The following is a 15953-nucleotide window of genomic DNA, read 5'->3' on the forward strand; positions in this document are numbered from 1 at the left end:
AGTTTGCAAAAGTCAATATAATGGATCAACATTTGAAGCTGAACGACTACCCTAAGACACTGCGACATCGCCTGATCAACCAGAGAAACTGTAGGAGTACCGAGCAACATAGTTCCAACCAATCGCCGAGTGAACACCTGGAATACACTTACCGGTCAATAGCATACATTCCGTATCTTACCGATAAGTTCAGTAAGTTCCTGAAAAACGATTACAAAACAGTTAAGTTAGCCACACGTAAGACAAACATGGCCAAACAACATTATACACAAACAAAAGATAAAATAGCAAAAGACGACCACACCAATGTTATTTATAGTATTTCATGCAACGACTGCAGTTCACAATGACTACATGACTACAAATAAGTTAAAAACACGAATTAGCGGACACAGATCGAACTTGAATGCACTGCAGACACTTGTTGACACAGGCACCGACATAGAAGATCCACAATTCGCAACACTAAGTGAAAAGACAGCACTCTTGCACCACTGTATTAGAACCCAACACACATTTGATCTTAACAATGTTAAAATACTCGACCAACACAGAAACACAACAGCACTACCGATTCTGGAAATATGCCACATAGCAACGAACAACAATACAGTTAACAAGAAAAGTGATACAGACGGGTTAAGTTCTATTTATGCAGGTGTGTTTAACACAGTAAAAAAACAATAATAAACAACATAAAATTCATAGACGTCATGAAACTGACAATCATGCGCACTCAGACAATCTGATCTAGATAAGCTTTCGACAACACACTAGTAGAAGATTAACAATTGTGACCATAAATAATGTTTTTCCGAGTACAAGTTTTTCTAGATTATTCAATGACAAAAATTATTTAAAATAGTTCCATTTTATGTGATAAACGCAAACAGACAACAGTTAATTATGTATTATATAAGTTACAAATGAAAACAAAACGAAAAGCTTTAGTAAGTACCAGACATTCGGAAAAGGTTTTGAAATAGGGAAAACACATCTCTGCTTTGTTTTTTGTAGACTTCTTGATAAAGACAAAATATATTGTCGAAACGTTGAAGGAAAAGAGGCAGTACTTCGTTTTAGTTCAGCTTAAAGACTGATGAGCCGAAAATCCAAGCAATAATAGATACACGTGACAGTCGATAGCATTCACATTACGGTTAATTTTTTTCTCTTACAAAACTTTGCTGATAGTAGTAAAAGCTATACACGCTTATAACCGAGTTCTCGATTCGTTTCTTAGTATTAATTTTTCGACGGCCGATACCGTTTTCATAAATGTTTTACTTTTCTTGCCATTTCCTAACCTGCTGCGCTCCGCGCTCTTCCCAAGTAACTGACAAAACCTTGATATCAGAGGTACCATACAAAAATTTTATCATCATTTTCATTCCAAGACTGTACCGGTGACATACAGATGCCAGATTTCTGTATTACATTTTCACATCGATGACAGATTGCAAAAGAGTTCCGTTTAGTGAATAAACGAATATATTGAGAATTTGTACGAATCAGTAGAAAACGATTTCTCCGAAGCATCGGAATATAAAAAAATACCGTAGTCCTACGTCATGTGGCTGTGCCTTGGATACCACTCTTCCACTATTATTCCACAGATTTTTTTTTCTTATTTCTCATATTGTTTTATATGTTGTTGAAAAAATAGGTAAATTGATTTGTCACTTTTGCTATAAAACTTTCTCTATTTTGAAACGATTTTAAGACGTGATTTCGTGGATATATTGCGTACTATACGTTTTTGCAATTTATGTCAATAGTGTATTTAAAATAATTCAGGTTTTGACTATTTCTTTCATTAAAACCATTGTTTATTTAATTGAGTTTATTACGTTGCTAAATGTAATATTTCTTATTGAAGTCTTTTCTAGAATGATTCGAGTCCGAAGTTTTTCTATTATGGAAAATTTTATTTTATTTATATTTTCTTCTAGTTGCGAAGAATATTTCCATACAATCGTAACAATATCGTTTACTTTACGATGTACGATGCTTATAGATTATTTAGGATTATTCAGGAGCTTTTGCCATCCTGGCAATATTAATTTTACAATTTTCTTGTCAAATTGCCTTCGAAAATCGTAACGATTTTTATCCTTATATAAAATAAATTCTGAAGGTTACTGAAAATATTTAATTTCACCCAATACGGATCAATAGAGGGGAATTTTTAAAATATGTTCACTACGTCAATTTTAACGAGAAAATTCATAAGAAAAATTAATAAAAGAAAATTTTTATCTATCCAAAATGAACAACTTTTTTTCGCTCAGATATATTTGCTAACCAAACAATATTTTTGAAAATTCAGAAACTAACTGAACTTAACATCACCCTACGAAAAGTAATTTTCCAAAACCGACAATAATTCATTCTTCGAAAACCTGAAAAAGTCTCAAATAATTTAGAAAACGAAGAAGCAGTTTAGCATGCATTACGCTCAACAAATTGTAAAATCAAACACTGAACTTTGGAAAAAGTTTAAAATTCATCAACAGTTATTTATTGATGACGGTTTCGGTTAAGCCAATCTGCTGTTCTAAGTGTAACTGGTAGTGTTATTGAAAAACATTATTACCTAGCTCTGTTAATTTTAACTTCTACATGACCATTCAGAACTAATTGCTACACGCGGCTTTCTCTTATCTCGAACGGGGATTTACGTCGTCTGCAAAGCTAAGAACTTTTCATAGAATAATGAGATTCAAAAAAACTAAACCAACCATCGAAAGCCGTCCGCATCCACATCGAAAGCATTCAAAAGTTCGTGGCCTAATGATAAGCGAGCATCGGTTGCGACTTGGTGCGTAACTGATAGGCGTGATTGAAAAAAAAATTGAAACCAAAATTACCTAATCCCACTATATTATGTTGGAGTGGAATTCCCCGCGAAATCATTAACATTAAACAACCAAAGAAACCGTTATCAGTAATGAAACCGGCAGCACTCTCTCAGAGTTCAATAATAATTTGTTAAAAATTAAAAAAAAAATAAATAAAATAAGTGTATTTTGAAATCGAATTCAACCTCTGCAAGGCATCCTCGAGTGCACCCGCAGGTATTCAGTAACGCCAGACAACGCACACGAAAGAGCTCATCATCAGCATCCTAATCGCCAGACTCGTGTACCTCCTCACAACCGTGCAACTTTACATCGCGGAAGGTCAAGAGTGGTTCATCACCGGGATCGGCAGACCAACGATTTTCCCCTCACCCACATCAGTCTCTATCAGATGCCAGAACTGAAAGCCAGCAGCTGGTTTGAAAACAGCTGCACTTAACGTAATGATTATGCATTACGGTGTTGCAAAGGGGGGAGGATGGGGAGACATCAACGTATGACGCCCGCCGCCGTTTCGCCTATTCTATGGTGGTTAAAAGAAATAAAGTCGCGGCCTTTGTATGAGAAAAAAGCACTCGTTAGAGAGGAAATCCACCGTCGGAGGTGAAGTCTGTCTGGAATGTGTCTGGCACAGAGTGTGTGTGTGTGTGTGTTTCTTTCTCTCCTTTTTTCTCTCATTCCAGTCTAGCGGCTTTATATGCCGTGGACCAGTTGATGATGATATTCTGACACACCGTAAAGGAGCTAATCATTTCTGATGGCCCCTAGATGAGCTGGCCCTTCTCTTTCGCGCAGGATAACTGAGTCCGAGCTCAGGTGGAAACTCACTTTTTTTTTCGTTCCAACTCTAGCTGTGATTATATCCTGGTATGAATAAACTAGAGAGAAAAAATTCCGGCTGACTGAGCATTAATTGAAGTTTCAATTATTAATATGGAACATTACTGGGTATGTGAAATTATGCTCTCCATATGTTAGCAGCTGCTCCCAAAAGTGCCATCGGGAAGTGGAAATTGCAAGCAGAAAAAGTACTAAAAGCAAATACCAACTGCGCTGCGGTGAACCTGTAGAAATTAGGAATACTTCAATTGATCACAATTGATGAATCCGTTTAAAGCTTACTTCAAGCTTCAGGCTGAGAAACTGTCCCTACAACTGTTACCGTTGTGTATCCAGTGTTAAATTTCACAGCGCGACTGATGCATCAAGTCGCATCCAGCGAGTTCCGAGTTCCCGTCCGAACAAGGAGTAAAAAGTGCTTCTAATGCCACCAGGCTGGGGAAATCCTGTTAAGTGCTATGTAAACTTTGTATTTAGAAGGTGTTAGGACGTCATAAACAAGGCGAGAGTGGTGAAGAAGAACATTTCACCTTTAAAAGGTAAGACGTGCTACTTACTACCGTGAAGCGGTTCGAATGCAGACGTGAAATCGCCCCCACCGCCAGGCAGCAGCCGTACCAACAGCCGGAGGTCTTTTCCTGGAATCGATCGCACTCTGCCTCCGGTAGCGACAGCAGACAGGTGCGAAAAGTTCACACGGACTTCGGTTGGAAGGAAAAATGCAAAGCTGACGTCCCTTTCCAAAGCACTCCGAACGGAACAAGGAACCTTCGCACGCGCACGTCAGACGACGTGGGTATGTGAAGCTTCCTGGTAGCGTCCGGTATCACTCGCTCGGCGAGAAAAGCAACGTGGAAATAAGATTTTTATTTCTCCTTCTTCCTGCTCCTGCTATTGCTGCTGCCTTTGGCCTTTTGCTTCACATTCAAATAAGCACCTTAATTTGAAATCTATTCAGTGAAATTATTGGGTTTAGAATCTCATCTGAATAGTGTCGCGCAGGGAGGGGCCGACGGAAAAAAGTGCGCCGAAAATGTGTAAAAAATGTCGCCGCTCAGCTTGGCCGGATGATAAGAACGCAAATGGCGCACTTTTAGCACTTATAAATAGGTAGGGTCTGGGACTACTTCGACAGGGGTTTTCTTCGTCATATATTTCTCATTAGAATGAAGCAAAAATTAAGACGAAGAAAACCCCTGACGAACTAGTCCCTCTGTTGTGTCTCATTTTATAAATGAAAATGTTTTTTTTTTCTATTTGAAGTTGTGAGTGACAAAAACTACCATGCTTCAAGTGGAAATGTCACCTTTAGAATTTCGAAATTATTTTTTTTTTTAACATAAATGACACGTTCAAAGCCTAGAATTTTACTATCAGTATTCTATTTTATTCATGTTCTTCTCGCCTCACAGTGGGATGAAATCAAAAATAGTAAAACATTGGTATTTGTGATGAAACGCATCGTTTAGCGTTTCGATGGCTTCTAGAAAGTTTCACAGTTTTATGAGTACTTTATTTAGGTGGTAAAATTTTTCGTTCAAGGGGGGTGTACAATAACTTTTGTATTTCTTGATGAGCTTGGTAACTTTCTTCCGACATATTGTAGAACTAGCTATTTCTAGCAAGTTTATAGAAGATTGGAAAATTCCATCTCTTAACCTGACAAAGTTATAAAGTATAGAATTAAAGCACCCCATCGAAATGTGTTTTTGGATGATAGCGCTCGTATCTTAATTTTGCCATTGTTTAAGTGTTCTACAAACTGCAAACTAAGCTTATTTGTCACATTTTTTTAGAAGAAAGTGTATCACTATCTCTTAATTTGGAAGAGTTATTTCTGTTTTTGCAATTTTATGACTCAATTTTCAAGAGAACATAACTTGCGACAGATTTTGGCAGCTACTTTTAGTTACATTTTACTGGGATACTTATTCTTCCAGTTGTGCTTATACAGTGAGTTTCCGTTAATGGCAACAACATTTTTAATTTCAGTTGACAAAACTGGAACCGTGTCAAAAAAGGAAACCTTTTTTGTTTATAATATATTCAATTTAAGACTTCAAAGTTATTATGAAAATTTATTTATTTATATGATTCTATAGGTTTTTAACAAAATCCATCCTATATAACGTATAGTTATGACAAATTTATCGTCACTTTTATTCTCTCGCAGCGCTTGTACAACAGCGCAAGTGACTGTAAACCAAAGCTGCCAGATTAGTATATTAGTAAATCTGTATGCACTCGTAAAAAATCTGTATTTTTCTGTATTTTGCTCGTGTGCCTACAAATGCTAGGGTTTGGGGTAACTGGGCTTGGAATCCGACTTTAAACCTTGCCTGAAACCGTCAAAAGGTTAGGTAAAATTCTTGGAGGAAAACTCAGGTCTATAACCGTGTTCTTTTTCTATAAAAACAATCGAATCAGGTATTTTTGTTCCAAAGTTTTCCCACTTAGCGAAATATTGAATGTCCAGAAGAAATTAAAAAAGCTATTTCTCGCTCAGTTAAATGCCGGACGCCCAGCAGAAGTCGAACAGAAGTAATAAAAGCGCAAAAGAAGAACGTTGGTTGTCCTCAACGCAAATACAATATAAATACAATCAGTCGCAAATATTCCACGTTGGGCAAAGAAACATTGTGATTTTAAAGCCTGCTCGCAACAATACAAATTCCTATTTCTAACAGTCAGACTACTTGTGAAAACCGAGAAAAGAAAGCAAAGTTATTGCTCTCTTTTTCACTCATTTGATTACCTTGTGCGAATCGACCAGTTTGGCGGCTATTTGGAAAACGCATTTGAACAACTGAAAATTAATGCTCGGATCGGTTCGGATGAAATGTTTGTCAGGCCGACCGACCAGTTCTTTAGTTCGAACACTTTATACAACATCACAATTTCAAACCGAAACTTGAAAAAACTCTACTGCCAAAATTCTGTACAAATCTGTATTATAAATAAAAATTCTGTACGAATTCTGTTATCTGTATCATTTCTTTATCGTGGTAAAAAAATCTGTATAATACAGAAACATCTGTATACTTGGCAGCCCTGTTTGTAAACGACGGATGGTTTTAGATTGCCAGACCTGAGGGAAGACATCTGGCTACTTACTCTTCTTCCTCACCCACCTCGATGATCTTTGTTGTTTTTTTCATCTGTGATGCCATTCACTCGGAAAATACTTGAATGTTTTTAATGCTTTTTATCAGCATTATGCACAATTCCACCCTGCAGGCGATAGCTTTACCGTCTGGGGGTTACCGGAGAATCTGCATCTTTAATATCCCCTAAATCAAACGTGTCATCCATCAATGATTATGATTCATTAATTGACCCACCTGAATTGTACTCTCCGCACAAGCAATATGCCTGGTATGTTCCTAACTTAATCCAGAACGGACTCAAAAGTAGAAATAAGCTTACACTACACTATTTACTTCCGACATTGAGCAGCGGTGCGGTTCTTATGTTTCACGCAAAACCGTATTAACTCCTTGCGCACTTTTAGATCTTTCGGTAATTGATATCAGTGATGATCCAAGTCGGATCTCCTACTACACCCGTATTTGTACGCTTTGTACTTTATTTTAAAAGTTATTGTAAAGCACGTATTTCAACCACAATTTTATGAAATAACTTCCTAAATAGTTTCTACACATTCCAAGGGTTATATTTCAAGACATTAACAATTGATGAAAAGATTTATTTGAAAATCCCACAGTGCACAGTGGTCTAAACTAGAAAAATCGTAATCGTTTTAGATTTGACTGTGAAAAATAGTTTTTATGCACTCAATGTCTTCAGCAAAATTGTTTCATAAAACAAGGTCTTACTTGTGGCGTTCAAAGTTTTTCGATCAATCCAGCTAACAATCAGACAAAGAAAATATTTTTTCCTAATTTTCAGATTGCTTCCCTCAACAAAGTTGTGGAAAATTTTGAAAGCAAAACACTTGCTGAATACTGCGATGTTCTATCTGTACGTTGGACATGACAAAATAGAGTTTTTTGTAGAACACCCCTCCTTATAATCAGTTTTTTGTTAGTTTTTTGTGTTCTGGGATAAGTATCAAGAAAAAATTAAAACTGAAAGAAGCTGCCAAGATCTGCCTTTCCTCAAGTGGCGTTCTCTTGAAAATTTAATAAATTGATAAAAATTGCAGATATAAAACCTTTAAATTACGAGTTAGCGATAAACTTTCTTCTAAAAACCTAAATTAATTCACCTAGCGGTCAGACTCAGCCTTTCTCATTCAAACTTATTTTTTGTAGAAATAGATTTACATGACTGCTTAAATCCAATAAAGGTATATTCACTCTTTGGGTTCCAAAATATTGATGTTGAAATTGAAGTATAAAATATGAAATTTGACGTAATGTTAGTGTTTAAGAAATAGCGAAATAAAAGAAATGACTCTTAATTTTGAACAATTTAATCACGAGCGATACCGGGAACATTCAAATAGAACGAAACCATATTTAAATCATGTTGAGGCCATATATATTGATCAAAGCAGCTATAGTGTTGAATAGTCTTTGAATTTCTTTTCTATCCAAAACTTTTGAACCACATATCAAATTGTTATGAAGTTTGTTATTTGTAAGTTTGAGAGATGACTCGTTCGTATGACACTACTTATGTTCAAATAAGTCGTGTAATACTTGAGATAATAGACTTTCGTTGTTTTGCAATTTCATACATAACGGTTGCTTAAGTTCGATTATAACACTGTGCTACAGCGGTTTATAACTTCTGAAGTGACCTACCGTAGGTTGTAGGTCTTGTTGAGTGTAATATTCGCTCATACTAGAAATTTTCCAAACACCCCCAAATTCTGAAGTTATGGTCAAACTACGGTTTTTTGGACCTCAGTGCATAAATTTTTTTTTAACTCAGTCATTTCTTAACCGATTTTCAATATTTAGGCAGTTTTGGAAAAAAGATAAACAGAGCTTTCAAAACATTTACAGACTTGTACTAATATCACTAAAACATGTTGAGTTATTATAACCCGTCGAATTGGATTGCTTTCCATTGAAAGTACATTTTCGTTACCGGTATCCTTTTTGACAACAAATTTACACATATCCATTCTGCGCCTATTGGGCTACCTGTAGATATATAAATATAGATATTTACCATATTCCCCACAGGCACGCTCAGTATGGCAATGATAAACACCGCAAACAGCCAACGCCACTAGCGGCCAGCAGCGTCATCAACAAATAAACAAAACGTAGAACTACGTGAACAATGAAACACAAATTTCTGCACAAACACTAATAATTATGACCTTAAAATTACATTTTCGTGAACCACAAATTAAGAGCTTTCGATTGATGTATATATCATCGTTGTCCGATTCATTTGAAGAAAAATCATGTTTCAAGATGGCTTGACTCAGTTTTTTGAAAATTTCTCGGAAACCACTTAACCACAAATTACCACAAATTGGATTTCGAACTCACAAATCAACCACTAAATATTGGTGATAAAAGAATTGAAAAAAATCACAGGAGGGTTGTGTGCAAAGCCACGACCGCAAGGTTGAAGTAGAATACTTTTACACAGCTCTACTTACGGCTGTACAATAACCTACGGCCGGGCGAATCGGTACACGCCGCTTTTCGCGAAAGGTGTTTTCACATTGAAAATTAGACACGGCTTTACTGGAGTAAGTGTTGGCAAATGCATCTACCGCTAATACCGCCGCTATCGTACGAAAGCGCTTCGTTTCATGTGGGGAATAATATCAACAACGAAAAATGACGCTCGTCTGAGCACACCCGAACTGTTTCCCGTGCCGCTGCCGTACCGCTTCCATTTGCTTCCTTATAACATCCGACTCATGGAAGTACCGACTGCACCTACCGCTGAGGCTGTTACCATACTGCTACTGGTACCCAAAACTATTAACTCTTCAAATTAAGTGTTTTATTTGTCCTCAAAAGAACAATTGTTCAATCCCATATCGGATAAAATGCAATCGCATCTTTGTAATATCACCGAGAGTAAAATTCTTCTGAACAAAATGATCCAACTTTTCCATTAGAGGAAGTGCCGGCTGATGTACGGCAAAAATCTCTCCCGATCGCTCGCGTTGGCGTTCGTTCTCAGGCAGAGGCCTGAGACGTGCTGACCAACCACAGGGCAAGTGATTTGTTTAATTTGAAGGCAGGCACAGGCACAACCCGGACGGTCCATCCAGCTTACCTTCCGACTAATGAATGTAGCTAGATTTTCCAGAAACATTCTTTTATAGCCGAAGGGTGCTACTAAATAGGCCACGCCTTTCAGTTCGGTTGTTCCATTCCCTAATGTTCTTCAGACAAATTATTCCACAATTCGCATATAATTTTTGTATCCAGCGAATAAACACCGATGGTGCTCTCCCACACGCAACGGTTTTAACCCTTATCTTGTTGCGGTTTGTAACATAAAGCGATTTCGTTTGCTCGCTGTTGCGTGTTGCATCATGTTCATGCTGATTGATTGAATCGACTTCATATTAGCTCTGCATAGTCGAACTAACTACTTTTGTGAATGCGTTCTAACAGGGCAGTTCATATTCAAAGTCGGTTATGCTGATTGCAGCCTTTGCGCTGCCCCTACCGTGGGGGGTTTACTTAATAAAGTAAATTTAGACAACTACAACAAAATTTGATTCCATCCCGCACAGAATGTCTGCTTGTTCTGATGCAAGAAAATTATTAACCTTCAATTATTTGTTTATTTGCCTTGAAAAGGCATTTTGCGGTTCAAAATCGGTTGCTGAGCGCAACCTTCGAGCTGCCTTAACAGTGGGGGAATTGAGATACACGGACAACATGCACTGTGGAAGCTATTCCACATTCAGTGAATTAGACGGGCGCGACAGATTTAAATTGCTAGGATCCAACACAGAATGCTTGCTTGCGTTGTCAAAAAATTATTAACTTTCAATGACTTGTTTATTTGCCTTGAAAAAGGCATTTTGATTTTCAAAATCGGATTTCCTGATGGCAATCTTCATGCTGCCTCAACACGGGGGGAATAATGGCAGTCTGGCGACACAGGCTGCAAAAAACCGCGCTGCTCCTGAGACGTGGTGACCAACCACAGGGCTAGTGCTGCTGCTAAGAAAGGACGACTGCTGTTGTCGCTGTCTAGAACTATTATGAGCGGCTTCGGCTGAAACAGGTTCTTATATAAGCCAAATATCATGTTTTCAATTGCAAGGTATATGATTCTGTCGACCGTGCTTGGGAAGCAATCATATAACGACCAATCAGAGGTTGAATTTTTCGTTTTGACAAGGCTTGACTATTTTCAATAGTACAATAGTGCGAATAATAAAACTACAATTATCTTTTTTTGGGAAGAATCTTAGAAGGTTTTCCAATCTATTGCTACAAGAACGAAGGAAATCCATCGGATGCTAACCGATTTATTGGCATTTGAAATTGGACATATTTTTCACTTTTTTCGGTTTGAGATTTTCATTTCACATCCCTATGTAGCCGAACTTCCTGAGAGAAGTATTCTACTTCAAAAATTACTTTGTAAAGCCATCTTGATATATGCATTGGACAAACATCACCCAAGTAACATTGAGTTTACTCGAAGGTTTTATTTTATTTTAATGGCGTTTTTACGAAGTCATTGAAATCTAAACATTTAAAAATGCAGCTCTGTCTGTCTGTCTGTCTGTCTGTCTGTCTGTCTGTCTGTCTGTCTGTCTGTCTGTCTGTCTGTCTGTCTGTCTGTCTGTCTGTCTGTCTGTCTGTCTGTCTGTCTGTCTGTCTGTCTGTCTGTCTGTCTGTCTGTCTGTCTGTCTGTCTGTCTGTCTGTCTGTCTGTCTGTCTGTCTGTCTGTCTGTCTGTCTGTCTGTCTGTCTGTCTGTCTGTCTGTCTGTCTGTCTGTCTGTCTGTCTGTCTGTCTGTCTGTCTGTCTGTCTGTCTGTCTGTCTGTCTGTCTGTCTGTCTGTCTGTCTGTCTGTCTGTCTGTCTGTCTGTCTGTCTGTCTGTCTGTCTGTCTGTCTGTCTGTCTGTCTGTCTGTCTGTCTGTCTGTCTGTCTGTCTGTCTGTCTGTCTGTCTGTCTGTCTGTCTGTCTGTCTGTCTGTCTGTCTGTCTGTCTGTCTGTCTGTCTGTCTGTCTGTCTGTCTGTCTGTCTGTCTGTCTGTCTGTCTGTCTGTCTGTCTGTCTGTCTGTCTGTCTGTCTGTCTGTCTGTCTGTCTGTCTGTCTGTCTGTCTGTCTGTCTGTCTGTCTGTCTGTCTGTCTGTCTGTCTGTCTGTCTGTCTGTCTGTCTGTCTGTCTGTCTGTCTGTCTGTCTGTCTGTCTGTCTGTCTGTCTGTCTGTCTGTCTGTCTGTCTGTCTGTCTGTCTGTCTGTCTGTCTGTCTGTCTGTCTGTCTGTCTGTCTGTCTGTCTGTCTGTCTGTCTGTCTGTCTGTCTGTCTGTCTGTCTGTCTGTCTGTCTGTCTGTCTGTCTGTCTGTCTGTCTGTCTGTCTGTCTGTCTGTCTGTCTGTCTGTCTGTCTTTTTATGTTTAGTAAATTCATGACAACGATACACAGCTTTGCAGTTATAATAAATATTTTTCGCCCGTGTTAACATCTGCTCAGGATAAAAAAAAATCCAATTCAAACTCACCGTTATTAACCAGCAGCGTGTTTTCCCTCACCAAGGCCAGTTCGGCATCGGTCAGCGTCGCACTGGAACCGTTGTCCGACGAGGGTGTCGTAGTCGTCTGATGGGGCGCGTGTGTTGAGGATGATGATGATGCCGATCCTTTCACCGAACGATAACCACTGTTAGCACTGTAACTGTTCGATTGTCCCCCGCCCAGTACGGGAATGTTGCACTGCAGCTGTGGTGTCAGCTGCGAATTGTAGGGCTGTGCGTAAATCGACCGATGGATCGGTGTGTCCTCGTTGTCCGAAGAATTTAGCGAGTATCTTGGGTAGAGGCGATTTTTTCCTGTCCATTGAGAAAAATGAGAAACAATTAACAAAGAAATACAGTAATTAACGAGGGTGTAAAGCCGTCCGCCGTTACATTGTCGAACGGACTCGAACAGATGAAAACTAGCACGATTTTAATGGCTTCCTCCGAGATAAGAGATCAAATTTGCTATCGATTAATTCCTCTTCTGCTTCCGCGCTTGCATAGTCAGAGCTTCGCTATTGCGAAATCCCTTTCGGATGCAAACTAGGACGCAATTTGTATTTAATTTATTTTTATTACTCAACCAAAAAGTTTCGGGGCCTGCTGAAAGGTGGAATATTTTCAACAGCAATCGGAATCGCGCGCTCCACCCCGGGACTGCGAGCCTATCGATCCCGGCGGCTGCAGGCAGAATCAGTAAAAATCCATTTAGAGGGTTATAAACAGGCTGCCAGCTTGCGACTGTGTGGCTCTGCGGTTCCCCGGTTCTGCTGCAGACTAGCTGCTGTAGTGAGCAATGCGATGTAGCGAAGCACAGAAGTGTGAACGAGATTTTATCACACACTCTATGTCAATCTGGTGATGGTCCTGTAATAGGATAATCTTCGTTTTTAATTAAATATTTATTACTGAACGTTCTTCCCGAGGATTGCGTTCGTTCGGTTTCCTTGTTGTACAACTGAATCAGGGGGAAAGGATTTAGATTGGTGAAAGCAAAGTCAGAAAGATGAAAGGGATGATACTGCTCGACTCAAAACAGTGGAGAAAGAAAGTGTGAGGAGATTTTTGAATTTTGCCTTTGGTTTGATTGCATAAATCAAATCGATTTTAACACCACTAGCGCCACCTGTCTATGAGTGCGTCCAACTAACGCAGCATTTCGCCCAGGATGCTGAAATCCGTACGTAGAGTGCAGTTGCAGTTTTATTCTCAGAGAGAAAAAATTACAAGAGAAAAACATTTCGCCCGAGAGTGGCGAGTGCGCATGGGCGCTCTTTCAACCCCCGCGACGGAACGAAGCGGCTCTCTCTAGTAGAGATTTCTTCCGCAGGGAGCGTTCTGCTCTCATCCCAAATCCTCAGAGAGGGCGAAGAGCAGCTGCTTCTTGTTTTTGTTATTGTTACTGTAGCCGTTGTAGGCAGCTTCAGCAGCAGGATACGAATAGTTTCCTCTTTTCGAAATGCAACCACTTTGGCGCGCGCGGTTCGTTGCACATTCGAGTGGCGAAAAAGTTTTGCAAACTGCCTCCGAGCGGGGGTGCCTGCACCCGCTCCCATTTAACGGCTCTAGGGCAAAATGGGAAAGGCACTCTGTTACGTAAAGTGTTGCACGTCGAGCTGCTTCCGCTTTCCGAAGACGGTCCGGGGCGCAAAGTATTTGCCCTTCAATCGAAACTGTCTAGTACCACCCCGATGCGAGGGCGAATGCTTTCTACTCGAGTGGTTACGCTTCTTGGGAACGATTTAATGGGGTTTATTTGGGGAAATGTCCGTCCATCAAGGGTTGTTAAATTAATTTTCTTTATGGATTTGATAACGCTCGTAAACTGGGTGGAAGAGCGAATTGTAGCACAACTTTCTATGTAAAATGTAATTAGGAAGAAAACTTCTGGAACTGCTCGAAATAGCTCGAACATTATTCTACTTGGAGAAATCAACGGATGTAAAGCAAGAATACAATGCTGCGAAGTAAATATTTATTAGGCACTATTTTCAACAACAACAACCCCCCCAAAGCTGTCCACGTGGTATGTGGATGGCCCTTAAGCAAAATCATAATTAATAACCTTACGTGAATTATTGACAATTTTTTATTTAAATAAAACTTTGCAAACGTCATTTACTTAGCACACTTAATATTTTTCACAGGTCTCCACCTATAATTTTTAAATTTAGAAAAAAAGAGTTTTTTTAAATATTTTGGAATTATAGAATGGAGAAATTAGAGGTTTCAGACAAATTTCTCGATATCAACATTTTTCAAAATTTCCGTTTAATCGATTCCAAATTACAAAGTTGTGCATATTTATTACAATCCTACAATCATTCCCGGACAGTTTCTATATATAACCAAAGGTTTCTGAGCTACAATGCTTTGAATAATACCTATACCTACATACACCCTTTCAGAATTTTACTCTTGATTCTAACAAAGTCCAACAGAGTCGGAAAATACTCAGTATGTTAAACATGCCGGATTTTATTGGTGAATCCAAAATGTTCGAATCCACAAACCGGAAATTCGAGATGCAAAATTTCAGAAATCCAAGCGAAACCCTAAAATGCAGGTTCAAACATTCAGACAGAATCACAAAAATCCGAATATCCAAAGTATAAAATTTCGAAATCCGAAATGAAAAGATAAAAATCGAACTCAATTACCGAAATTAAGATGCGTTGAAATAAAAAAAATATAAAAGCAAAGGCTTAACAATTCAGAAATTTGAAGAATGAAAAATACCTGAAGTCTCAAACTTCTTCATTCCAAAAAATGTAGATATCTAAATCAGGACGAAGTTCGTATACTACAAAATTTAGAATTTAACAAGTTCGAATTACATTGTCCGATAATCCGAAAACCAAAAAAAAAAAAACACAAATATTATTGTTCGAATATTAAATATATGATTATATCAATATATCAATATTTAAATATGAAAAGTTTCCATACGCACAAAAAATTCTGATGTTCAATATGACCTAGAAATTTGAATCATCAGGAAATAAAACATTCATAAATCCTAACTTGTATCACACTGATCAACGCAGGTTTTACTCTAGACCTTTAATTGTAAATTCATGGAAGACGATACCACCGTTCAAGTCTCTGCACACTTTATGCACTTCCGGGCTTATAGAAGGCCCCGCACTTCACCACATTGGCTAAAAGGTTGAAATCTTTCAGTAATTTTCAAATTCGCTTTTTAAATCCAGAGAAAAGCTATCCGGAAACTATAGATAAAATATTAGATAAACCCATAATATTATAGATGAGGATATATAGAAACACAGTTATCCACATATCACGCAAACAGAGAGTTGCGAACTTCTGAAATCCTGAATCGTAATAAGTTATACCTGCAAAAAATACATTTAGACGTTCAGAAACTTAGGAATATAAATATCGCAGATATTTTAAAATCCTAGAATTTTGCAGCCTTAAAATCGCCATTAATAAAACAATCAAAAAGCAAAATATGGAAAAAATGAAATCTTCAACCTCAGCATTTCAAAATCCAGAAATTCTTATGTCCAGGACCTCAAATACTCAAAAATCTAGAAATGAATTTCTGAATCAAATAACGGGAAATCTCGATGTGGATCCAGA

General features: G+C 38.3%; 1 protein-coding gene across 1 annotated transcript in view; it reads right to left on the reverse strand.

Moving 5' to 3' along the window:
- The window catches only part of LOC129720496 (uncharacterized), a 70882-nt gene extending 57377 nt beyond the window's left edge, over positions 1 to 13505 (reverse strand). Inside the window, exons 1-2 of the mRNA XM_055671978.1 lie at positions 13499 to 13505; positions 12333 to 12659 (exon numbers count right to left, since the gene is read on the reverse strand). Coding sequence (XP_055527953.1) covers positions 12333 to 12659; positions 13499 to 13505 — 334 coding nt within the window. The remainder of the gene's footprint in view (positions 1 to 12332; positions 12660 to 13498) is intronic.
- Positions 13506 to 15953: the final 2448 nt, after the last annotated feature.

The sequence above is a fragment of the Wyeomyia smithii genome, chromosome 2, assembly GCF_029784165.1.
Source record: "Wyeomyia smithii strain HCP4-BCI-WySm-NY-G18 chromosome 2, ASM2978416v1, whole genome shotgun sequence".
In the NCBI taxonomy this organism is placed as follows: domain Eukaryota; kingdom Metazoa; phylum Arthropoda; class Insecta; order Diptera; family Culicidae; genus Wyeomyia; species Wyeomyia smithii.